The sequence below is a fragment of the Rhodamnia argentea genome, chromosome 6, assembly GCF_020921035.1.
Source record: "Rhodamnia argentea isolate NSW1041297 chromosome 6, ASM2092103v1, whole genome shotgun sequence".
NCBI classification, from domain to species: Eukaryota; Viridiplantae; Streptophyta; class Magnoliopsida; order Myrtales; family Myrtaceae; genus Rhodamnia; species Rhodamnia argentea.
The window spans coordinates 7801050-7824957 of NC_063155.1; the positions used below are offsets into that span (position 1 = coordinate 7801050).

Here is a 23908-nt window from a genome sequence, read left to right on the forward strand (position 1 = left end):
ATTCAGATGGAAAACGGGAAAATTATCGAAAAGAATCTTAAATTTATCGTCCTTTTTGCCAGTTTAGTCCTAATTTTTTTTTTTCCAATTGAGTTTATTTGACCAATTTTGATCGGAAAATCGTTGTCGTGGACGCCGGGCGTCCTGTGTGTGACAGTTGGCATTGACGTGGATAATTTTTAAATAGCATTTTTTTTAATGTTTTTTTCGAATTTTTATTGCTTAGTTTTTATTTTTTTTTCTTTACCAGCACAAAAAAAAAATGTAAAGAAAAAAAGGAAAATAAAAAAATTCAAAGAAAAATGTTATTAAAAATTATTCACGTCAAGCCACCCGTGCCACTTAGAATGGCTAGCATTCACGTCGGCGTTTTTAGCCAAAATTAGCCGGATAGACTCGATTGGCAAAATGTGAAAAGATTTAAGATTAAATTGACAAAAAATGCAATAGACTTAAGGCTTCTTAGACAAGTTCCTAATTAAAAAAATTAATCTTTATGAACAAATTGACAAAAATGTAATAAGTTCGGGATTTTTTTAACAATTTTTCTATAAACAAAAAAGAGACTAATCTTTGCCGGCTATAGAAATCGTTCTACCAAAAATGAAATGTCTAACGCCTATGTTGTATGGTGCGGTGTCGTATCTTAGGAGGAGGGTGGGATGGTTTTCGCAGATTCTGTGGTCATTTGCAATTCAAATTCAAAGTTTTGGTGGTGCACGCGACAATGATGTGCTGCGATTCAAAGTTTTACATGTTACTTTGACCAATAACTTCTGCGATTTTTTTTTTTACCTTAGTTTAGAAGACTCTTTACGGCGAATTTGTTAGGTCTTCGAAAAGGGAGCGGGGTCGAGACTTGTCGCCATGAGGCTAGGGTGGGACGGGGCATTTGCAAGCTGCTAGTAAGTTAATTCTGTTCTGTTCTACATTTTGTACATGCATTAACTCCTCTGTTCTACCTCAACTGCTATAGTCAGACTAATTTTGGCCGTGACCTTCGCCGGCACAGAAAAAAAAAAAATAATAAAGAAATAAATATAGAAAGTTCACAATAAAAAATTGAAATTATCAATATATTATAAAAAAAAATATTCACGTTTGAACCGTCTGATCATGTCATGTAATTTTGACGTTACGGCGTAAGATGCTTAAGTCGGGACGATTTATTTGTCCAAAATTAGCTGAATGAACCCATTTGGTAAAACGTGAAAATATTTATGACTTAATTGGCAAAATTAAAAGGTTTAAGATTCAATTGATGAAAGTGCAATAAGTTCAAGACCTTGTGGATAATTTTTCCGATAGAAAACTAAACTTTGCCGGCAATAAAAATTGTCCTACCACATGGAATCTCTAATGCTACTATCACGGCCCTACGAATTTTCATACAAAAATAACCATGATGCATTCAATGGACCGACCGATGGATCAGTCCGTGAATAAAGTGGATAGTGTCATGAATCAACTGAATGACCGAGCAACCGATCCATCGATCATGCCACAGATCGTACAACGGATCATGCTGAGCGGCCGAGTGAACGATCCATGCATCATGCTGAACGGTCAAGCGGTCGACCTGGGGATCATACGGTATGGACGGGCGATCAACGCACGAATCATGCCGAAAGATCGATCCATGGATCATGCAGCTTCGATCAGCGCACGACCAGTGACCGTGCGAGTCTGGCCCAGGGACCCAGGTGACGTGGCCAGTTCTTGTCCCAGTATTTCTGGGTGACGTGGCCAGCTCCTGTCCCAGCAGAGAGTTACTTGGTCCTTTTAGACCTTGTAGAAACACACTAAAGTCATGTGATGTGATGGGATGTGATGTGATCCTAGGTGACTCAAAAGTCCAACAAAGGACGAGGAACCTTCTTTGTATAAATGGGGATGAGCCCCACCTCTTGAATTCTGAATATAGAGATCTTTCTCATCAGCCTCTGCTCCTCCGACGAAAATTGTGAATGTGAGTTAGGTGACTTAGGAATCCGTTCCTAAAATTGTACGGATAATTATGAACGCTAGACAAATCGTCCCGTGACATTACGTTATGTGGTGTGGTGTCAAATCACGCTGCAATGTGATTCAAGTTTGGTGGGGCACGCGACAGTAATGTTTTGATCTTCCCCCTCTTCCACCTAATCTTCCTATAGTCACAATTTTACACTTCATAACAAGCCTCAAGCCCTCGTCACCCCCATCTATTACATAACCCCTTTTTACGAGAATTACCAAAACAAAAATCCTAAACTTTATAGCATTTATACTGATTCAGTTCTAAATTTTTTAATTGTGACAATTCAACACTCAAATTTCTCCACGTTTTGCCAACGTAATCCATCGGGTTAATTTTGACTAGAAATCGCGGACGTGAACTACGGTCGTCCCAGTCGACACAACCGGCGCTGATGAAGGACAAAATCTTTTTTTTCATTTTTTTTTTTTTTTTTCATTCTTCCTTCATTGGTTGTTGGGACTAGCCACGATCTGGCGAGGTCGAGCCTTTCTAGCTTTGGGCGCGACCGACCCTCATTGGCATTTGGTGAGGGCAACCTTTGGCCGTCTCGTCTTGGCAAATGCTGACGTGGGTGACCTTGCATGAGGCACATATGGGTCGATGTTCTCAACCCCTTTAAGCAAATTTAGGCATAGTAATTGTTGAAGTTTGTTTGCAAAACAAATAAAAGTGCCCTTTTCTAATCCCACGTAGGATAGAAGGAAAAGTGCAAGTCTCTTTATTATTTAAGAGGATATTATAGTCTTTAAAAAAAAAAAAATGGACAAATGAGCTAGACTCCACTATAACCGCGTGAGAGGGCGCGTTTATTAGGGGCACTTAGCACTTTACATGCTTTCGCGATTGCCAATAATTATTGGCACTAACAACAATCATTTTATTTTTCATCTTTCGAAATTATAATAAAAATAAACTGTTGATTCCTAACGATTGCAAATATTTTTATTAAATATATTGAGTAGTTGTGTTCGAATGATCAGTTTTAAACTATGAAAAGTTATCTTCTTTCATCTATTATATATTGAGTGACTCTGTTCTTTTTCGGACTTAACTTCTATTTTTGTTTTCTCAAAAAGATACATTGCCATTGTTACCAATTGTTTTCCTTGAGAGATCATGGAAGAATTATCGAATTGTTATCTGCTATTCTCACTGAGACTTTGTTGTATTTTGAAAAATATTTGCCGAAAATCATTAGCAACGTTATGAGGCAAATGAATCGTTATAGAAAGTATTGTCGCGTTTCAAAAGTTTGATTCAATTTCATCCACTTCGATTGATATTTTCCAACAGTAATTGCACATACTCACGCCCTATTTCTCCTAATAATGCACATACCCGTTTAATCAATTTTAGACAATTGCATGTGAAATTCGATATAACATGATTCATAAAACTTGTATAGATTTTGGAATTGACTAAAAGTGCAAGAGACAAAATATAAAAGTTTTTGTCACGGCATGAATTTTTCGAACCACTATTGTGGGGAGGGGGATGCAACATTGATTTTTGGAAAAAATTCTAAATAAGGATCTCAAGTGCTTTCATTTTCTCAAATAAGGACCTAAAATGTCATTATTGTCTCAAACAAGAGCTTAAAGTTATTAAATGACTAAATGCCTCTACTAATCGGTGATTCGGGCCCTTCATTCATACTAATAAGGTCCTCTCAAGTCCTTATTTGAGACAATAAGGGCACTTTAGGCCCTTATTTGAGACAAAGACCACTTCATGTCCTTATTTGAAAAAATGAAGGCACTTCTTGTCCTTGTTTAAAATTTTCCCTTGATTTTTTTGACCCCCCATAGTTCAGCTGTCGTTCAATTTACCATCCCCACTCAATTGCAATTATGCCCTCTTTGTCGGAGAATCAAAATTCCTTGCAAAATCCGACCCCCAAAAAAGAAATTCCTTGCAAAAATAAAGAACAGATAGAAGAAGAACCAAAAAATATAAGAGACAAAAACAAGAGGACGAAGAGCCCAACAAGAGTCCACGAAATACAAGTACAGAGCACATCTGATGTGTCAACGTCGGTAATATTGTATCTCCATATGTGGGTATGATGCCATATTCCGGCTCTAATGAGACACTTAAAAGATGAGAAAATATTCAGTGATTTGATACCATCACAGCTTGGGAAGTACGGACACTTTCCAAATTCCACACGTGATTAACGTGTGTTAGACATTCGACACGTACTCAACACGTCGGGCAAGCCCAATCCGGCTTCCGACATGCCATTTCCGAAGAATTCCAATATTTTAGGAGTAAAACTGCAAATTTTTGAAAAACCTAATATTCTGTAAAAAAAAAAAAAAAAAAAACCTCCACCTAATAGGCTTGGCCACTTTGCCCAAATCCTAATCACGTCTCCTCACACTCCGATGCTCTCTCGCACAACGTTGCTGTTACCCTCTCGGCTCTCTCTTGCATGGGGTCGGGCTCTCACTCTTTCAGCGCATATACAACGTGACTAAATGTGTTGAAATGCTCTATTTTTTGAGAAATGATGTATCAGTGTGTCGTGTTGGGTATCGCAATCAAGTAAGCAAGTGCATATATTCCCGCTGCGTAGTCAAGAGTGGACACATCAACTTCTTCCTTCATCACAGACATTCAGATCCGCAATCAAGTAAGCAAGCGCCTCGCAGACTCAGCCTGTGTCCCGAACCCCACCCGGTGTTGCCGCTGTCTCCAGCAACCAATCCACCACCTTGCTGTCCCCAACGCCGATGATTGCCGCCCTCCTCTCAGCATTCGCAGTCGCAATGTCGGCAAGCAGTGCAACCACTTGGACCTCGAGACCCAACTCAGACCTCATGGTTAGTCGAGGAGAGCACCAACCTCAGGGACTACCATAGCAGGGAGACGCGTTATGCAGTTGTCAAGCGATTCGTCGATCGAGGGAAGCAAAAACAGCGCCAGTGACCAGTTAACTAATCATGGTTTAAGTGGGTTGCAAATGGGTTCGTAATGGATCTATTTATATTCACTTTTTCTGATCTCTTATTTTGCAGAGCCATTTATAGTGGCTTGCAAAATTTATTATGATCCATTTAAATCCTTTTGAATTATTAAATGGTTTTTGAATCCATTTTGACAGGTCTATTCTCACATAGCTTTCGACATAAGAAGGTAGCCGCGCCGAGGTTCGGTGGTTTAAAAGACTCTTTGTCGCCATGAGGGTTGGGTGGGACTGGGCGTTTGCAAGCCGCTAAGGAGTTATTCTCTTTTGTTTTACATTTTGCACATACTTGAACTCCTCTGTTCTACATCAATTTTTGTTTTTTGCTAAAAGTTTTCAACCACATAGAACATTTTTCCAATGATGATTCAAGCTAACAAAATGTGCATATATCATGTTGTATGTATTTACACGGTAAGTAGTATTAAATACCACATTTCCAAAACTTTCATATAGTCCAACTGGATACACCATTCGGTCTTGTCCGATTGAAACATTATAAGAAAAGTCGTTTCCATTTGATTGTAAGCAATTAAAATTGTTAATGAAACTTGGACAATCACCCAGTGAGTTCTCTTTGATTGTAAGAAATTTTGACAACCAAAAGCCAACATTATCCTGTCCTCCTGCTTCACCACTAGGCACTAGGTAGGAATATGCTTTTGTAACACTTATTCCATCCACAGCCAAAGAAATCATGACTATCTTCATGTGTCCATAGGATTGTATCAGATGTTTTTATTTGTCATCAATGAAAAGATGATTATGAAACTCCTTAAAATTGGCAACTAACCAAACTCCATCTTCATTTTTAAATTTAATGCAATTTTTACATCCAGTTCCTTTCACGGTCCTACAAACATCTCTTTGTTCATGATATGAGATTGGTGGAAAGTCTCCTTTACAATTATGAAAAAATGCGCATGATCGCAATATTCATTTGTTATTGTTTGCTTTTTGTCTTCTTCGCACTCCAAAATCCTTGCAAACATCATATTTATTATGTGTATTTTAAGCTTTATCCTAGTTAGCAAATATCTTGCCAATTTTAAATTCAAACTCTTTATCAATGCTATGCACAATGACATTATTCTTTACTGCCCCTCCAAGTTTAAAAAAAATCTAATCGTTTAAACAAGAAAGATAAATTCAAAACAAGCTTAAATTCTAAAGATATAAGTCATACCATTTGTCCCAAGAACAAGTCGAGTTAGCTATCGAGGACTAGGAATTATCTGTCTAATATTTGTAAAAATGTAAGTGACGTCAAAAGTTTTTTGTCCGAGTGTACATTATTGAATTAATATCACGAAAAACCCCATACTATCATATATATAATTTATATATATGATAAATTTGCCCAAATTAACTTTTTGATCACAAAAAATCCAAACTAATACACTCGAAAAAAAACTAATCCAAACTAATTTTGTGGCTATCAAAAACCCTAAACTAGTACACATGTGACAAATTTACCCTGCGTTAGTTTCATATAAATTGAATTAATATCACGAAAAATCTCAAACTGGTACACCTATGATAATCGGAGGGTAAAAATCCAAAATGGGTACGCCCATCAACCGCTACGTATTATCTAACTCAGCAATTTGACGGCAAAATCTAAACATAAACTAACGAGGATAAATTTGTTACAAGTGTATCAGTTTTGAGTTTTTTATGGTCAAAACTAATTTTTGGGATAAAATTGTGTACTAATTTGAGATTTTTCGAATTATTAATCCTATTTTATTCCCTTTTCGATAGAATAACTTAAACCGCCTTCTGATAGTGAGTTTTGTTATATGCGTAAAACAGTGATTGCACCTTGCGAACACCCCATACTTCTAATATTGAAAACCTAACGAATTAAGCGTGCAGAATCTTTTAAGCCAAACTGAAATTTTTTAGAAAAGAGGAAAGGGAACCATCGGAATAGATAACAACACTTCTTCTTTTTAGTTCCAGCATAAAGGAGTTAAAGCATGTACTAAAGGTTGATCAGAGACCAGAGGTAATCATTCATCATCGGGGCATTGCCAATTGATTAACAATTTCCATCAACAAATATCACCGATAGCATGTATAATCGATGCATATTGCCAATGTGTGTTAATACCGATTACTATCTGTTGAAATGTGATTCATACTTCCATTCGACAAGATAGCACGTGAATTCCACTCATGAATAGTTACTACTATATATACTCTTTTTCGCTTGTAATTGAGTGACGTAACGTAAGATACTTAGTGCTAATTATAATAAAATCATCCGCTAAACGTAATCCTAATTAAGGATGAACTAAGATAAAATTTCGTATCTCTATTTCTTTTTCTCGCTAGATTTTGCTTCGCTGTGATTGTGCGCTGAATCCTAACAATATTGACATTAATGTCTATGGTCATAAACGATATGTCACGGGCATAATAATATTCATCCATTAGTCACGTGATTGTCTATGTTCCGATTGTAACCTAGGATAAAAATGTCACAAGACTAAACATCTTATAACAATTTACCATCGGAACCACACATAAGAAGATAAACACAGTACCAACAGCATAGCTGATATCTCGACGACATAAAAAAGGGTTTAAGATTCCGCAACACTTTTTGATGATTTCTCAATCAAGGATTCGTGTCATCCATTTCTTCATTGTCGTCGATTTCCTCGATCTTCATCTTTTTAACTGTCTTGTTAACCTGCTGGTGAGCCCTGTCGTTTTTAGGCCCGTTTGGTACCTGAATGAGTATATTGGACTTCTGCCCGGTTTCCAGATTGAAAACTCCTCCATTCTTCTCCACTCGGTACACCAACCCATCGCCGTGCGGCGCAGCGTCTATGTAAACAGTTGAGTTCTCATCGAGCTCCTCCCTTATGAGCATCCTAGACAGCTCAGTCACGACTCTCTTCTCGAGCCACCTCCGGATGGGTCTAGCACCATAAACCTGAAAAAAAAAGAAAAGACGAAAAAGATTGCACACACAAGCATTTAAAATTGAGCACTTGATTGCAAGAAAAAAGAACATGCCAAGTGTCTCGATTATGTACTGACTGGATCATAGCTTTCAGCTAAGACGTAGTCCAAAGCCGCGTCGGTCACTGCCAAAGCGATGCCTCTCTCGGCAAGCCGGGCAGCCACTTCTTTCATCTGCAACCTGGCAACTTTCCTCAGTTGATCGTGTGACAGAGGATCGAACACAACGATCTCATCGAGCCGGTTAAGCAACTCTGGCCTGAAATGCTTCCTCACCTGCCAAAGCACAACACAGCATAATTTCTACTATCTGATCCTGAACCCGACGAGTCGACCTGCATATAGCCGACGAGTGAGAGTCATGTCACTCACCTCTTGCATGACTCGTTCGCAAGCTGCTTCAATCGAGCACTTGCCTGTGAGTGCCAACAGGAGGTGCTCTGCCCCGAGATTTGAGGTCATGATGATAACAGTATTTCGAAAGTCGACCGTGCGGCCCTGGCCATCAGTAAGTCTTCCATTGTCCAAAACTTGAAGTAGGGTGTTGTAGACAGATACATGCGCTTTCTCAACCTCATCGAACAGCACAATGCTGTAAGGTCTCCGCCTCACGGCCTCAGTGAGTTGCCCACCCTCCTCGTGGCCAACATATCTGCAAACGTGTTATACTATGTTTTGGCAACCTCGTCTAGTCATCTAAAGATTACTTTCATAGATGGAGTGGTGGCATTTGAAACTTATTAACGTGCTTACCCAGGAGGCGCACCAATCAGACGGGCGACCGAATGTTGCTCCATGTACTCAGACATGTCAATTCTCACAATTTGATTTTCATCATCAAAGAGCTGCTCGGCGAGAGCCTTTGCAAGCTCTGTCTTGCCAACTCCAGACGGACCCAGGAATAGGAATGATCCAGTTGGTTGCTGTGGTCTTCCTAACCCGGCTCTAGATCTCAACACAGCATCAGCAACAGCATCGACCGCTTGATTTTGTCCGACAACTCTCTGATGCAATCTCTCTGCCAGCCCGATCAACCGCTCCTTCTCGTTCTGGCCGAGCCTCGTAACAGGTATGCCGGTCCAGCGGCTCACTACCTCTGCTATATGCTCTGGCCTGACAGTCTCGGTCAAAATCAAGTTCTCTTCGGCATTTCCTTCAAGCTCTGCGATAGCATTTTCCACTTCCGGGATTGCCCCATACCGCAAATCTGCAGCTCTAGCCAAGTCATATCTTCTTTCTGCCTCTTGGGCAGCTAGGAGGAGCTCTTCTCTCTTTTGCTTGAGCTGCCGAATCTCGTCAATTCTTTGTTTTTCCTTTCTGTACTTCATAATCAGAGGCTGTAACTTGTCTCTCAAGTCATCAAGCTCCTTACGGACCTAGCATCAAATTAATGCTGAACAGTGCAACCAATTATGGAGATTAATTTTAGCCAGGCATTTGCGCACATCATATTATATTACTTACATCCATTAGTCGAGCTTTGCTCGCCTTATCCTTTTCTTTCTCGAGAGCATGGAGCTCAATTTCCAATTGCACTTTCTTCCTTTCAAGGTTGTCTATTTCTTCTGGCTGGCTATCCAGCTGGACTTGCACATTCGCACAGGCCTCATCAACCAGATCTATGGCCTTATCGGGCAGATGACGACCTAACATGAACAAAAATGCAAAAGTCGCAGACACATAATCACCTTGGATTAAGCAACGAGAACACGAAAATTATGTCGCACGGCAGAAAAAGTGGAGAACAGTCATATTGCCACCATACCAGTTATGTATCTGCTCGACAATTGTGCAGCGACCACGAGGGCTCGGTCTTGAATCCGAACACCGTGATGCCCTTCATACTTCTCTTTCAGCCCTCGCAGAATGCTTATTGTGTCGGCAATGCTTGGCTCTGCCACATAAACCTGTTGGAACCTCCTCTCAAAGGCCGCATCTTTCTCGACGTACTTCCTGTACTCGTCAAGGGTCGTGGCGCCAATGCACCTGAGCTGACCCCTAGCGAGCATGGGCTTAAACAGATTTGCGGCGTCCATGGACCCTTCGGTTCGCCCCGCTCCAAGAACAAGATGAATTTCATCAATGAACAGGATCACTTTCCCTTGGTTCTCCTCCACTTCCTTCAAAACTGCCTTGACACGCTCCTCGAATTCACCTCTATACTTCGCGCCCGCGACCAAGGCGCCCATGTCCAATGCCACGACTCTCACGTCAGCTAAGTTGCTTGGCACGTCGCCTTTCACTATCCTCTGAGCCAAGCCTTCTACCACTGCAGTTTTACCCACTCCAGGCTCCCCAATAAGAACCGGGTTGTTTTTAGTCCTCCTTGAGAGGATTCTCACGACCCTCCTAATCTCCTCGTCGCGACCAATGACAGGGTCCAACTTACCAGCCTCCTCGACCAGGTCACGTCCATAAGTCTTCAATGCCTGGAAAGTGGTGTCTCCCATGGCACTTTCCACTCTCTTCCCTTCTTTGCCCCGCAGCTTCTCGACCTCGGACTTCACCTTCCCAGGATCAACCGCCGCTTCTTTAAGCAGGTCCCTGATTTGGGAGTCCTCGAGGAGGCCTAAGATCAGCTGGTCGACGGCCAAATGAGAGTCCCCCTGCGCCTTCTGAGCGGCCTGAGCCCGCCTTATCGTCTTAATCAAGCTAGAACTCGCGGGAACTGCATCGGGCGGTGGGCTCTGCGAGGGAAACTTCCTCAGGGCTTCCTTCAGGGCTCTCTCCACTGCTTTGGCCGCATTTTCACCACCAACGCTGGTGATCGCTTGATTGAAGATTCCAGTTGGGTCCGAGATCAAAGCGACGGCGACATGGAGAGGGGTGAACTGCGCATGGCCAGCGCTCACCGCCAGCTCGTGAGCACTGACTAGCGCCTCGTTCGTCTTGTGGGTGAACTTCTCAGGATTCATCATGTGCCTCCAGGTACTAAAAACGCCATGCCAGTGTCAGACATCCAGAGAAAGCATACAATCCTCCACTGACTGACAGAAAATCGAAGGCTAGTGAAGCACGAAACGCCCACCAAACGAGCAACAACAGCAGACGGTAATTACAACAAGCGATAACCCAATACTACTCCAATCCTTAAACTACTGGTCACGGAACGAAACTAAAAGAAAATCCTCCCAGCAAAAGATGAGAACATCATTCCCTGTAGTCGACAACAAGCACAGTCACACCCACACAGATACACAATTGGCATAAGCAACGAAGCAAACAGAGACAGACATGCGCGCAAGATGAAGCTTTGATCAGTTCGCATGGAGCAGTACCTGCCAACTCTGTGTCGAAGAGGCCAAAATTTGATGTGGGGTTTCTCTGATTTCCGCTTGGGCTTCTCGAGCGTTCCCTTCCAGAGAAAGAGTGCTAAGGACGCGCGAAAAGGTGGCGGTGATTCGGTGAAGAAGAAGAGCTAGAGACGACGGAGTGTAGAAACTTATGGAAACACGTTCCCCCGCGTGTGTAACTCCACGTACTGTTCGAGGGACTTGACGGGCCGAATGGGCCGCTAGGCCTGCTCTTCTTAGTGGGCTTTGACAAACTGGGCGGGCCATTGGGCCCGACCCGTTTACAGCACTCCTCCTTCGGAGGAAACTTAAACTCATTGCAATTCCGAGTCCTAACATGACCAAGAATACAACTAGGAATCTCAGTATACTTTTATGTGTATAGAAAAGATTACTCGGAGTAATAAGACAAAAATGATATCGAATATAATCAATCAAGGATATGTAATATCAAAATAGATATATGCATAATTCTAATAAATGTGCAAAATCAAGTAGATATCATAACATCCCTAACAGAGAAAAAAAGGATCGACATATCTATACCGACAAGAAAATGCAGTGTTTATCTCATCATTTAGATCAATTCTCGAAGTTTGAAACCTAATGGACCTCGTCGCGTTGTCACATGGTGGAGCTCACGGGTTGGCGATGTTGCCGCCGACTTGTAAATGCATGGAATACGCTTCGAGTCTAGCTGGATAAAGGTCTAGGGCCAGATTGAACCCCACCCGATTGGCTCGGCTCGAACTTGACCCGCCTAAGGCATTGGTCCAACTTTGGTGATTCTTCATTGAGATGAATCATAGGACTTCATTTGACATTTTTCACATCTCCAACATCAAAGAACACACCCTGCATGGGTTGATAAGACATGGCGTGCACATAAATAAATTAAGGTTAATATTGCGAAATTTTTTTAAATTTATACACATGTGTCATATTTATCCCATGAGGCACAACGAGCCTTCAAAATGTGCAGCTCCTTTGTCTATCAATTGATCATGGACCCCTTAAACCTGTGCAATATTACGTACAAAATCAAGAGATATCCTTTAAAAAAAAAATGACGACATGAATTTCATATCTTTTCTATGTAATTCCCTCTCAAAGATTAAGAAAACAATAATTCGATGCTCTCTCTTATTTCCTTAGTATTCCATTATTCATTAATCTTCCCTTCTCCTTCTTTTCCCTTGACAAAAGCTTCTCGCCATCCCCGCTACAAAGAAAAGACAGATGATAAGCTGTGCCAGTGCTCTAAATTAGGGGTGTCAATGGATCGATTCGGATTTTCCAAAACGTGAACCAAACCGTTTGAAAGTGCATTAGCTTTGAACCGAATCAAAGACCCGGTTAGGTTCAGTTTCCGATTTTTTTTTCCTGTTTTTTTCCCTACTCAATTCGCCTCGCCTGACCTCACCATTCCGAGAACCCGAGCCGTCATTTGGGTTGTTTTCCGTTCCGTTATTTTTCACTATCCGAACCGAAAAAAGGAAAGTGGTACGGAAATCCGAACCAAGTGCTATAAAAACTGCTGGAATCATATTCATTAGCTCTTCAAGTTTATGCCTAGTAGTAGTAGACATGCGAGGCGAGTCTCGGTTTCGGGTGGACCAACAGAGGCTCGGCTCGCTGTAAGGTGAGCCCGTAAACTTCGTCCATGTTGAGCTTCTCCGGCGAGACCCCGTCGGCCAACTCCCAGTCGAAAGCGTGGGCCAACATCGCCGGCATGAGCTGTACCATCCTCAAGCCCAAGCTCATTCCCACGCACATCCTGCGCCCTGCCCCGAACGGGATGACCTCGAAATCGTTTCCCCTGACGTCGACATCGGGCTTCTCGCCGCCCGGAAGGAACCTCTCCGGCCGGAATGCCGAGGGCTCAGCCCAGGCGTCAGGGTCGCGGGCTATGGCCCACACGTTGACTATCAACGTGGCGCCTTTGGGGATGTGGTAGCCGTCGATCTCGCAGCTCTCGGCCGCAATGCGCGGGATGGCTAGAGGGGTGGACGGGTGGAGCCGGAAGGTTTCCTTGACCACGGCTTGGAGGTACGTCAGGCGGGGCAGGTCGATCTCGGTCACGAGGCGGCCTCGTCCCACCACGGAGTCAATCTCCTCCTGGACTCGGGCCAGCGTTCCGGGTTGCCGGATCAGCTCGGCGACGGCCCATTCCGTGGTGCTAGAGGAAGTGTCGGTGCCCGCCACGAACATGTTCTGCAAGAACAACACATGATGAAACAAGTTCACTACCTGGAGTTGAGGAATCTTGTTCAAGCAGATGTGAGAAAATTAGAAGCACTAGCAAGCAGTGTTTTGGGAGAATTATTCAAAAAGTCATACACCTATTAAACTTTTATCAATTCAATTCCAATCCTTTTGATTTTGTCAATTTCGCTGATGTGAACACCGGTTGTCTTATGTGAGTGACTAGCGATATTGACAATCTTTAATAATATTTATATTTTTCAATTTTTCTAAATTTTTTTTTTACATCTTTGGCTGACGAGGGCGTGAAAAAAAAAAAGAAGGAAAAAAGAATAAAAAATATCATTAAAAATTATCTAAGTAAGCGTCGATGGTGTCACGTAGCACGACCGGCGTCCACATCAGCCATTTCGATCAAAATAAGTTGGATAAACTCAATTGGAAAAATAGATGGAAATCAAAATAGACAGATTTATGACTCAATTGATAAAATTAAACAGTTTAGGACTGAATTGATAAAAATGTTCCCAAATGTTTTGGGGGAGAGAGAGGAGATCGTACTTGAAGCAATGCTTTGATTTCGGTATCTGTGAGATTCCGTCCTTCCTCATCAGCAACATCCTGCAAAGAGATCAAAGTACTCAACAAGTCATTTTGCTTAATCCCGCTCTTGCCCATCTCGGCCTTGTGCTCCTCCACGATGGCCATCAAGAAGGCGTCGACGCGCCGGTGCAGCGCCTTCATCTTGGCCGCGACCCCTTGGAGGTCGAGCCACTCGAGGGCCGGCACAAAGTCACTGATGTTGAACACGCCGCCCAGCGCCAGCATCTCCACCACCATCGACTTGAACTCGTCCGCCCTCGGGTCGTCCCCGCCCTTTCCGTCCCCGAACACCCTCCTCCCCAGCATGACCCGCCCCACAGAATTCGCCGTGCACACATTGAGCAGTCGGGCTAGGTTCGCCGGGTCCGAGCCCGCATGTGCCAGCGCGCGTGCGAGTATCCCTACCTCTTCCTGTTTCATTGAAATATATAATTAAATAAACAGTAAGTCTTTCCTTCATTGAAATATAATATATACAGAGACGAACTAGAGCTCGCTAAACGGCTCACCTGGCGTACATGTCCATAATCGTCAAGAGCCTTGCTGGAGAAGAGGTGGACGGAGCTTATCTTCCTCATCATCCGCCACCTCGGGCCGTATGGCACGGACACCATGTCCTGGGAGTTGTACCCGAGGTACTTCCCTGCCGAGTGGGGCGGCCGGCTCAAGAAGTTGGCGTCGTGGGCCCTCAAGAACTGGGCCGCCACAGAGCCCGACGCGGCCACCACCACGTCGACAAGCCCAAGCCCCAGGTGTATGAGTGGCCCGTAGGCCCGGGCTAGGGCAGCCATGGAGCGGTGAGGCATGGGGCCAAGATGGGGAAGGTTCCCGACGAGGGGCCATGGCCTCGGGCCAGGCGGGAGCGTGCGGGCAGGCCGGCTGAGGCGGCCAAGGAGGGAGAAGAGGAAGATAGCTATGGCTATTGTGGCTGGAATGAAAGAAAGAGGCGTCATGGTGTGTTATTGTTTGGATTAGTGTGAGTATTGAAGATGGTTGTTAAAAAGGATTGGAGGTCTAATGATGGGTGAGTTAGCTAGAAGAGAAATGTGGAGTGAGTAGGTTAGATGCTTGTGTTAGGTAATGTTAACATTGGTCGGAGTCTCGGAGAGCACAGGTTTTGAATAGTTGGTTGCGTTTGGAGTCATTTTTGTCTTCATGGTATTATATTCAGACCAATGTCTTGACGATTTAAAAATGCCACCCCTCCTCATTTCCCAAGATTAATAAATGTCGGGGATAATAACATAAATGATTGTTGAACTTTGATCAAATATGCAATGTTGTTCATAGACTTTTAATTCGTTCATTATGATCCTTAAATTTTAGCCTAATATTCGATGTGATTTTCGAACTTTCGGTACATGTTTGATGTGATTCATGGACTTTTGATACATGTTCAATGTAGCTCTTGAACTATATAAAACTATTCAATATAGTTTTTCATTAATTTAAAATCAGACACAAAATCCAACATTTTCAAACACTCCTCGGTCTCTTCCTTCCGCATACGACTGCTTCAGTAATTACTCTACTGAATTGGTCACGTGAAATTTGAAGAATTAAGCCTCCCAAGGAGAAGGCCGCCACCATCGTTATGAGGTCACAAGGAATTGCGTTGACCAAAGAGGTGACAACTCTTCCACGCTTCATGGGATTTGTGCTAACAAATCTCCAAAAGATTAAGAAAGGAGTACGACAGAATATGTTGTTAGTACCAATGTTTCTCTGCCCATAATAAGAGTATTTCCAGTGTGCGCTGCTAAGGGCAATGCATGATAACCATTCTGATTTTCTGATTTTGTTACTTGAAACAAAACAAAAAAAATTGAAAATCATGTTTGGTAACGTAAATGATTTTGATTTTGATTTTGTTTCAGAGAATAATTTTAGAGTAAAAACAAGAAAAAAAAAAATGTTGGTTCTGAAAAAAAAATCACTTTTAAAAATTTCAAAACATAACAAATGCCTCACTTTTTCCTTTTAGTTTTTTTATCCCTTTTTAATCGACCTAAAACATAACGAGGTCTCATTTAAAAAGAAAAAAATATAAGATAATAAAAATAAAATAAAAAAAAAAATTCAAAAAATCTAAAAATATTTTTTTTATAGAAAATCCCTACAAATAGAAGAAGCTTAGATTAGGCTAATTTGACCTCGTTGTCATAAATTTGTGGTTTAGATTTCCCAGATTTCATAGATTTTATTCTTTTTATAAAAAATCATAAACATCTTTAAAATTAAACCCGAACCATATTTCTCTAAGCCCTTAGGGCTTCATTAGGGTTTTATGGTGCAACTTACCAATTTCACGATTTCTTGATTGCGCACTTGATTTCATTGGTTGTGATTTGCCTAGATTTAAATGCTTTAGACTTAGTTTAATTTTAGAAAATTTGGAAAAAGATAAAAATAACCTGCATGAATACTTAGCATTGGCTTGTCTCATAGGTTTAAAAATGAACTAAAAATTTGCATGAAACAAGTTTAGAAAATAATCAACTTCGGTGCCGAAAGGGCATCGGTGGAAACACCTATGTAACCAAGTCCGTCGACCTTACATTTCCCCGGTTGCGTAGAATTGAACGGTTTCTTCCGATCATTCGATAAGGTTCTCAATCTACCTTCCTTAAAGATCGGTGGTAACTCCATTTGCATGTACACATGCATATGCCATCAATCACACTACAATTGAATTTGATATTCCTTTGTTGCGATCCGGTATAGGCTTGCGAATGCCCAAGCTAATTTAAAATCACACACTAACCTAACACGGTCTATCCGTTTTTAAGCTTAAAATAACTCGTTATAACATGACAATTAGATAGAATAGCGTGAAAACATATTATATGTAGTATGTTAGATAAGAGCATCAATATAAATTAATCTTCAATTAATTCGAAATTTAGAATAAAATTTCATAAAGTAACTACGTAATTATTTGACTTAAATGACAAAAATTGGGAAGAGAAATTTATTTTGGGAACAAAAATTTTATGCGCTTACCAAATGCGTTTTTGTTGCGGGAACAAAAATTTTGTACAATTACCAAACATTTCCCGATTATCTAAAACTCATCTCGGGAATAGAATTAGAAAAAACAATCCTAATCAAAATCACTCTTCAAAATCAGAATCATTGTCATGTAGGCCCTAAAAGGACAAGTGCTCTGCCCATGATAAGAGTATTTCCGATCTGCGCTGCGAAAAGGATGAGTGTGCAGCTAAAAAGGGTGTGGAAATAGGCTCGTCTAAGATCTTCTTCATTCAATCAATGACTCAAATGTTTCCTAATGAGACGATCTCATGAGATCTTTCAAAAAATCAAATTTGCGCGTTTTTGCTAGTTCTCGAAATGAATTTAGCATATATACATATGTATGTATCGTCACATAGGCGGAACACACAAATATTGATTTTGATTAGACAGGTGCTTCGCACATTGTGCACGATAGCCATAAGAATTAGACAATTGCGATAAACTCCGAGGGTATTGCAATATATATATGAAGATCTATCAATTCACAATTGGATGCTTTAGATGTACTTACTGAATATAATTGTGAAACAATGTCCGTATGGATTTTTAAACGCATTTGGTCATATCGAACAGGCTGTTAGGATCAAGAAAATAAATAGCATCAGACAACAATGTTTGAGAGAGAGAGAGAGAGAGAGAGAGAGAGAGAGAGAGAGAGAGAGAGATTGTTGCGACTTTCAATTAGGGGTGATTGGTTCTCGGTCCAATTCGGTGCACCCCAGAAATCGAGAATGGGATAGATGGTCTAAATTGTTCCCAATTTTCGAAACGGGGACCGAACTGGATGTCCCTGGAATCGGACCGAATCGGTTTGGTTCTCGGGCGGTCCAGTGAAATGGATAAACAATGTTGCCTTTGCATGTCACGTATGTTTGGAAGCTCTGTTGTGAGTGTCTCAACTCTTGATCCTTCTCCCACAAGTCGGATCATGGAGATGTACTTGGTCTCGGTCATCCCTTGAATCATAGGTACCACCGTTGGGCATTTTCGGTTGGGGACAATGATTGGTTCTCATATCTATCATGGCTTTTGCTCTACAGAAGAATATCAAACCCAAGATAAGATCATATTCATCGACTTATAGATCCACATTCCGAGCAACGCCAAACTCCAAGTCTACTGCCTTATACTGATGTCCGGTTGGTCCACGCGAAGTCCTAGCCACTTCGTCACTTCACTTGATATGGACATATTTGATGCACCTGTATCAACCATCCAAGCAAATGACCTCGGGTAGAGAGTGCTAAGGACGTCGCTTGAATGGGTTGAATGGGTAGGGGAGAGTGTCACTAGTTGAAGGATTCGTGAACCAATCAATAGACCACATAGCATAGGTGAACCACAAGACTTGAAGTGTCTTCACCTCTAGGGTTTTCTTGTGTCATCTAGAATATTTTTAAGGGTGGACGATTCGGTAAATGCACCATATTCTAGAATTCTCGTCTTTAATGTCGATAGTTGTAAGATGAGGAGATGCATTTTTAGCCATTAGACCTAGAGTCGATCAATGGTAGTCATTGAGAGGCTTTTTGTATAAATAGGGGAGCTCTCTCTCTCACTTGCATCATCCAACACTTGAGTAATATAAAATATTCTCTCCCAAGATCTTCTCTCTCTAAACACTTTAACTTTCTTCTATCGATAGGAAGCGAGCGAATAGGCACTCCAATGATCCAAGGAAGTGTAAATTGCCACATGATTCGATCCCAAGAAATCGGCCTGTGATATGAGAGGATGTGGTGCCTAGGGAGAAAACACTACAGCTGCTAAAAGATATTTTAGAATAGTAGATTCAATTTTACATTGAAAAAATAGGAAAAGGTTGGTCTAGTTGGGCAGTCCATCAATCCGATTCCTCTCGAAATGCCTGGCTATCGGTTCTATTTTTAGGAAACGGAAATCAAACCGGAGCTCCTTAAAACCAGATTAAATCGGCCGATTAGATTGATTCGGACGATTTCCATTCGAGTCGATTCATTATACTCAACTCTACTCTCAAATGAAAAAGGGAGAAGTAGAAACAATTATTGAGAAAAGAAAAACTTGATTTTCTATTTTTTTAATGTTATATATGGTGGGAATGTAAGGAAGGTAAGGAAGAAACGATCAAAGGCAACTGGAAAATATTGAGTATTGTTGAGGCTGCAGAACTTTTTTAGGAAGGTATGAAGTCATTTTGCTAGAGCCTAGAACTGTCTTTTGGTATATGGATTGATATCTTAAAACTCAATATCTTATTCTGGTGCAAGACTTTCCCTTCCAGCACCTAGACCAGCTAAAAATCCCGTTACTAATGGTGGAAATGCCATCATACTTCACAATGGAGAAGTCAACTGCTGCCCTCGTTACCACTCCACTAGGATATCAAATTGGAAGTTGCGAGCCCATCATTGAAGAGCGGGAGTCGCCTAAGATTGCATCTAAGGAATTGTTAGAGAGAGACATAGAAGATTTCTATTACGATGATGGTGATGAAATTCCTACTATCAAACTCAGTTCAGCAAATTTCTCAACAGGCTTACAGAGTTCCATGTATGATGTCGGCATGTTTGAAGAAAACTTGAGAGTCTTAGTTGCTTTAAACGATTTCATTCCCATGCCCAAACTAAAGAGATGACCTGCTTAAGGACTGAGCACCATGGGTAAGTAGTAATTTTATGTCCATGGAAACCATATTTTTATATACATAAAAAAAAAGAAAGGTTCGGGCTTCCGTCGATTGAAAACACATTATTCAAATTCAAAGAAAACAAAAAGTACTATAGTATAGATCGTGGTCGATTAATCTTTTGTCTCAAATGAAAGAAGAACACATCATGAGCACTCGATTTTCTTTGTGGCAAATACGAGCTTTCAGATTCACATCCTCTCCTTAGAGAGGCCAGTTGATTTGCCTCTTTTACGTATATGCAAGGTAGGTTTTAATGTAAGTTTGGGACTCAAAACACTTTGGTTGCGTTTGGTGGACCGGATAAAACTCCAGTTAGAATAACTTTTATTAATTCCGGTGTTTGGAATGACGCAAAATCCGGATATGACCGGATATAGCCCAGATATAGTCTGGATAAAAAAATTCGGCGTAGGAAGTGAGATAGATCCGGATATGATATGTGAATTTTGAAAAACAAAAAAAAAAATACCGCCTCTTTCTCCACATCGATCTCCTCTCTTTTGCGCGGCACCACAATCACCAGACTCCAACGGCCATCACTCCTCTCATCGGCAACGACCAACTTCTCGCTTTCGATCGCTGGGAAAAGCAACACCGGAGCTCGTCATGATCGAATTGTACCATAATTCCAGCGTGTGGCCTTATAGATGAGTTAAGAACACCTGGAAGTCTTCCAGAACATAATAAGCAAACGAAGGGATCGTATGTATGAGAGGTGCTTCTCGGCAAAGACTCGTCGAGTGGCTAGAAGGCGTAGGAAAACTTCGAGTTTCTGAGGATAGACCTGATGTTGATACTATTCCGGTATTGGAAGACAAAAATGCTCGATTAGAGAGAATTTGTTATCTTGATTGAAACAAACATCTGATGAGTTTTTTAGTTTTGAAATTTCAGATGCATCTGGGCTATTTTGATTAATATTCTGCGGTTTCTCACTAAGCAATGTTTAATCAGTCTTTGACAAAAAATATGGCATTACTGGACAGTCTTGCCGTGATCACTGGGAATCGTTGAAAGAAACCATCTGGGATTACTTTGACGTCGGGTTCCCTGGACTCAAGAATAGGAGCTGCTTCGGTGTGGGTGGCAGGGTCGAGGCTGTCGCCTTGGCTTGAGGCAGACGCGTCACAAATCAGGAAGGCAGCAAGCACCCTGGTGTTCGGCACGGGCCTGCGACAGCGGGACTGTAATGGCGTTTGTGAGGCTTGGTGATGCTTGGTGGCAGCGGGCCAGAGACGGCGTCTGTGGGGCTCGGCTGGCGATGGTGGTGGCCGTCGAAGAGAACTCAACCGGGGTGTCTCAAAGGAGATGGATTCACCGCAGAAGAGGAAGGCGCAGATGGCGGGAGAACTCTTCTAAAGGCGTGGATGGCGGGAGCACTCCCATTCCGGGTTGTCTCGAAGGCAAAAAGGAGAAAGTGTCCTCGTCGGCATCCTCGAAGTCACGGGAAAGAGGAGTGCCGGACATGGATGGCGGATTGTGAAAAGACGAATAGTTTTTACTTTTCAAATTTTAATCCTGCAAATCAAATACTCGTTTAGATCATATTTATTTGAATCCATGTTATATCCAGACGTCAATAAATATTGGATGGGATATTTAAAATCCTATCCTATACAAAACGTACCCTTACTGTTAGTGTTGAAGATGGGTTTTAAAAAGTATTGGAGGTTTATGAGGGTGGGTTAGTTAGAAGAGAAATGAGGACTGATTAGACAATGAGTTATGAGCCAATATAGATATATTAATTGTTCTATATCACTTCGATTCTTCAATGTGGAATTTTCTTAGCACAACTTACTTACACGTGCATCTTAACATCTTCTCTGCGCACATGACTGCTTCAGTAAATTACTCATGGTGAGTTGGTCACGTGAAATGTGACGAAGTGAGCCTTCCAAGGAGGAGGCCACCACCATCGTTATAAGGTCCCACGGAATTGCGTTGACCAAAGAGGTGACAACTCTTCCACACTTGAGAGAATTTGTCCCGACAAATCTCCAAAAGACTAAGAAAGGAAGTTTGGCAGAATACGATGTGAGTACCAATCTTTCTCTGCTCATAATAAGAGTATTTCCGGTCTGTCCCGCGAAAAGGACAAGCGCGCAGCTAAAAGGGTGTGGAAATAGGCTCATTCGAGATCTTCTTCGTTCAATCAATGACTCGGATGTTTTCTAACGAGATGATTTGGTGAGATCTTTCAAAATATTAATTTTGTATACAATGCAACTCGTGCGTGATTTTGGTAGTTCTCGAAATGAATTTAGCATATATATACATATGTATGTATCATCACATAGGTGATACACACAAATATTGATTTTGATTAGATGGCGCTCCGTGCATCGTGCCTTATAGCCTTAAGAATTAGACGATTACGATAAATTCAAAGGGTATTGCAATATATATAAAGATCTATCAATCACAATTGGATGCTTTAGATGTACTTAGCGAACATAATTGTGAAACAAAGTTGGTGTACATTTTTAAATGCATTTGATTATATCGAGCAGATGGTTAAGATAGAGAGAATAAATTACATCAGACGGGGACAAGTTTATCACGAGGAGAGAGAGAGAATGTGGCTCTCAATTAGAGGTGATCGGTTCCGATTCGATCTAATTTTTCCCAAAAAATGAGAATCGGACCGGTCTAGTGAAATCGGTAAACAGCATTGCCTCTGCATGCCACGTATGACTGGAAGCTGGTGGGCCCTCCTCGACGTGACGTTCTCACGGCGCTTCATGCCGATCAAGGAGGCACGGACGCAAGGACATACGACCAGCACTACTACAGACGACAACGAATTCACGGACCCAAGTTCCTTTCACCCTTCCTTCCTTCCTTCCTCTCGAATCTGCTTCTTTCAGATTCTGGTTCTCTTCTTTCTCCACATGATAAAGATAGCAGAGTCTTCTATGTTCCCGGGGTTCAGATAACGATAGAGACTAAGAGCGAGAGGTGTGCAAGTGTCACGGGCCGATAGATTCTTGGCCCCGGAATAGCCTGTCGCACTTGGTGAGTCGAGAATGCCAAATCAGCCTTCCTTATCATGTTGTCCCCTAGAGCAGTTAGGCGAATAGCTTTCCCGTATCGAATCGTACTATACACAGTAAAACTCAGGTATATAGCCCATTGAGCAAGATGAGTAGAACATTTTTGACACTATAATTGGTTTCGGCCTGCCATGGCCTCATCAGAAAAGCGGCATCGGCTTCCTTGTTGATCGATAAGCTTTCCACCTCCTGAAGTAGCACATGGATTAGCATCCCATGTTTAGGTGAGGTCTCTACCTTTGGTTTTTGCAAAGGCCGTGGCTTAGTCCTTGACTCGGTCGTGAGCGTCTCAATTCTTTATCCTTCTCCCATGAGCTGGATCGTGGAGATGTACTTGGTCTCGATCATCCCTTGGATCATAGATACCATCGACGGGCATTTTGAGTCGATGACGATGATTGACTTGCTTCTCATATCTATCATGGCTTTTGCACTATCGAAGAATTCCAAACCTAATATAAGATCGTATTCATTGAGTGGAATTACCACAAAGAAAGAGAGCTTGCCCTTCCATTCAGACTTGTAGCTCTGCGTTGTGAGCAACGTCGAACAGTATCGGATATGTAATTATTTGAATAATTATTGGAGATTCAAATGGTGGATATGCAAGCTCAATAACTTAAATGTTGTTCTATATCTCCATGAATTAGGAACTTTTGCTTGCATTGCATTTTTTGAACTATAAACCAGAACCGATAACATTCGAGTTTATGTAGGATTATACACGAAAGATCCTTTTTTGACTCTTTCTTTAGTCCTTTGTCTATTATCCCTAGTAGGTCTTCCTCATTCGATTTTAATGCCTTGTATTGATGTATGATTGGTTCCACGCAAAGTCTCAACCACTTCACTGCTTCATTTGACATGAACATATTTGATGCACCCATATCAACCATCCAAGCAAATGACCCCGAGTCGAGAGTGTTGAGGATGTCGCTCAAATGGGTGGGGGAGAATGTCATTGATCGGAGGGTTCATGAGCCAACTTTTCAACCACATAGCCCGAGTGAATCACAAGACTTGAAGGAATTCTCTTCTTTAATGGTCCTACTTTTTAGATAAGGAGGTGCATTCTTAGCC

General features: G+C 41.7%; 2 protein-coding genes across 2 annotated transcripts; both read right to left on the reverse strand.

Annotated features, from left to right (window-relative positions):
• Positions 1-7454: 7454 nt before the first annotated feature.
• LOC115745843 (chaperone protein ClpB1) lies at positions 7455-11391 on the reverse strand. Its single transcript, XM_030681456.2, has 8 exons — positions 11243-11391; positions 9730-10895; positions 9429-9610; positions 8718-9340; positions 8337-8616; positions 8043-8240; positions 7570-7935; positions 7455-7532 (listed from the first exon to the last, which is right to left on the reverse strand). The coding sequence occupies exons 2-7, from the start codon at positions 10880-10882 to the stop codon at positions 7615-7617; spliced, it is 2757 nt and encodes a 918-aa protein (XP_030537316.2). The 5' UTR covers positions 10883-10895; positions 11243-11391; the 3' UTR covers positions 7455-7532; positions 7570-7614.
• Positions 11392-12829: 1438 nt separating this feature from the next.
• On the reverse strand, positions 12830-15036 carry LOC115745851 (flavonoid 3'-monooxygenase-like). The gene is made up of 3 exons (XM_030681465.2): positions 14575-15036; positions 14024-14476; positions 12830-13471 (listed from the first exon to the last, which is right to left on the reverse strand). The coding sequence occupies exons 1-3, from the start codon at positions 15016-15018 to the stop codon at positions 12830-12832; spliced, it is 1539 nt and encodes a 512-aa protein (XP_030537325.2). The 5' UTR covers positions 15019-15036.
• Positions 15037-23908: the final 8872 nt, after the last annotated feature.

What these genes read in the sequence shown, in the direction of transcription:
- LOC115745843 (XM_030681456.2), bottom strand. Translation starts at nt 10,882, where the DNA reads ATGATGAATCCTGAGAAGTTCACCCACAAGACGAACGAGGCGCTAGTC. An exon ending in GCAAAGCTCGACTAATGGAT is followed by an intron (nt 9,341 to 9,428) that starts GTAAGTAATATA and finishes ATTTGATGCTAG; the next exon opens with GTCCGTAAGGAGCTTGATGA. An exon ending in TAGCTGAAAGCTATGATCCA is followed by an intron (nt 7,936 to 8,042) that starts GTCAGTACATAA and finishes TTTTTTTTTCAG; the next exon opens with GTTTATGGTGCTAGACCCAT.
- LOC115745851 (XM_030681465.2), bottom strand. Translation starts at nt 15,018, where the DNA reads ATGACGCCTCTTTCTTTCATTCCAGCCACAATAGCCATAGCTATCTTC. An exon ending in ATTATGGACATGTACGCCAG is followed by an intron (nt 14,477 to 14,574) that starts GTGAGCCGTTTA and finishes TCAATGAAACAG; the next exon opens with GAAGAGGTAGGGATACTCGC. An exon ending in AAATCAAAGCATTGCTTCAA is followed by an intron (nt 13,472 to 14,023) that starts GTACGATCTCCT and finishes TTGTTCTTGCAG; the next exon opens with AACATGTTCGTGGCGGGCAC.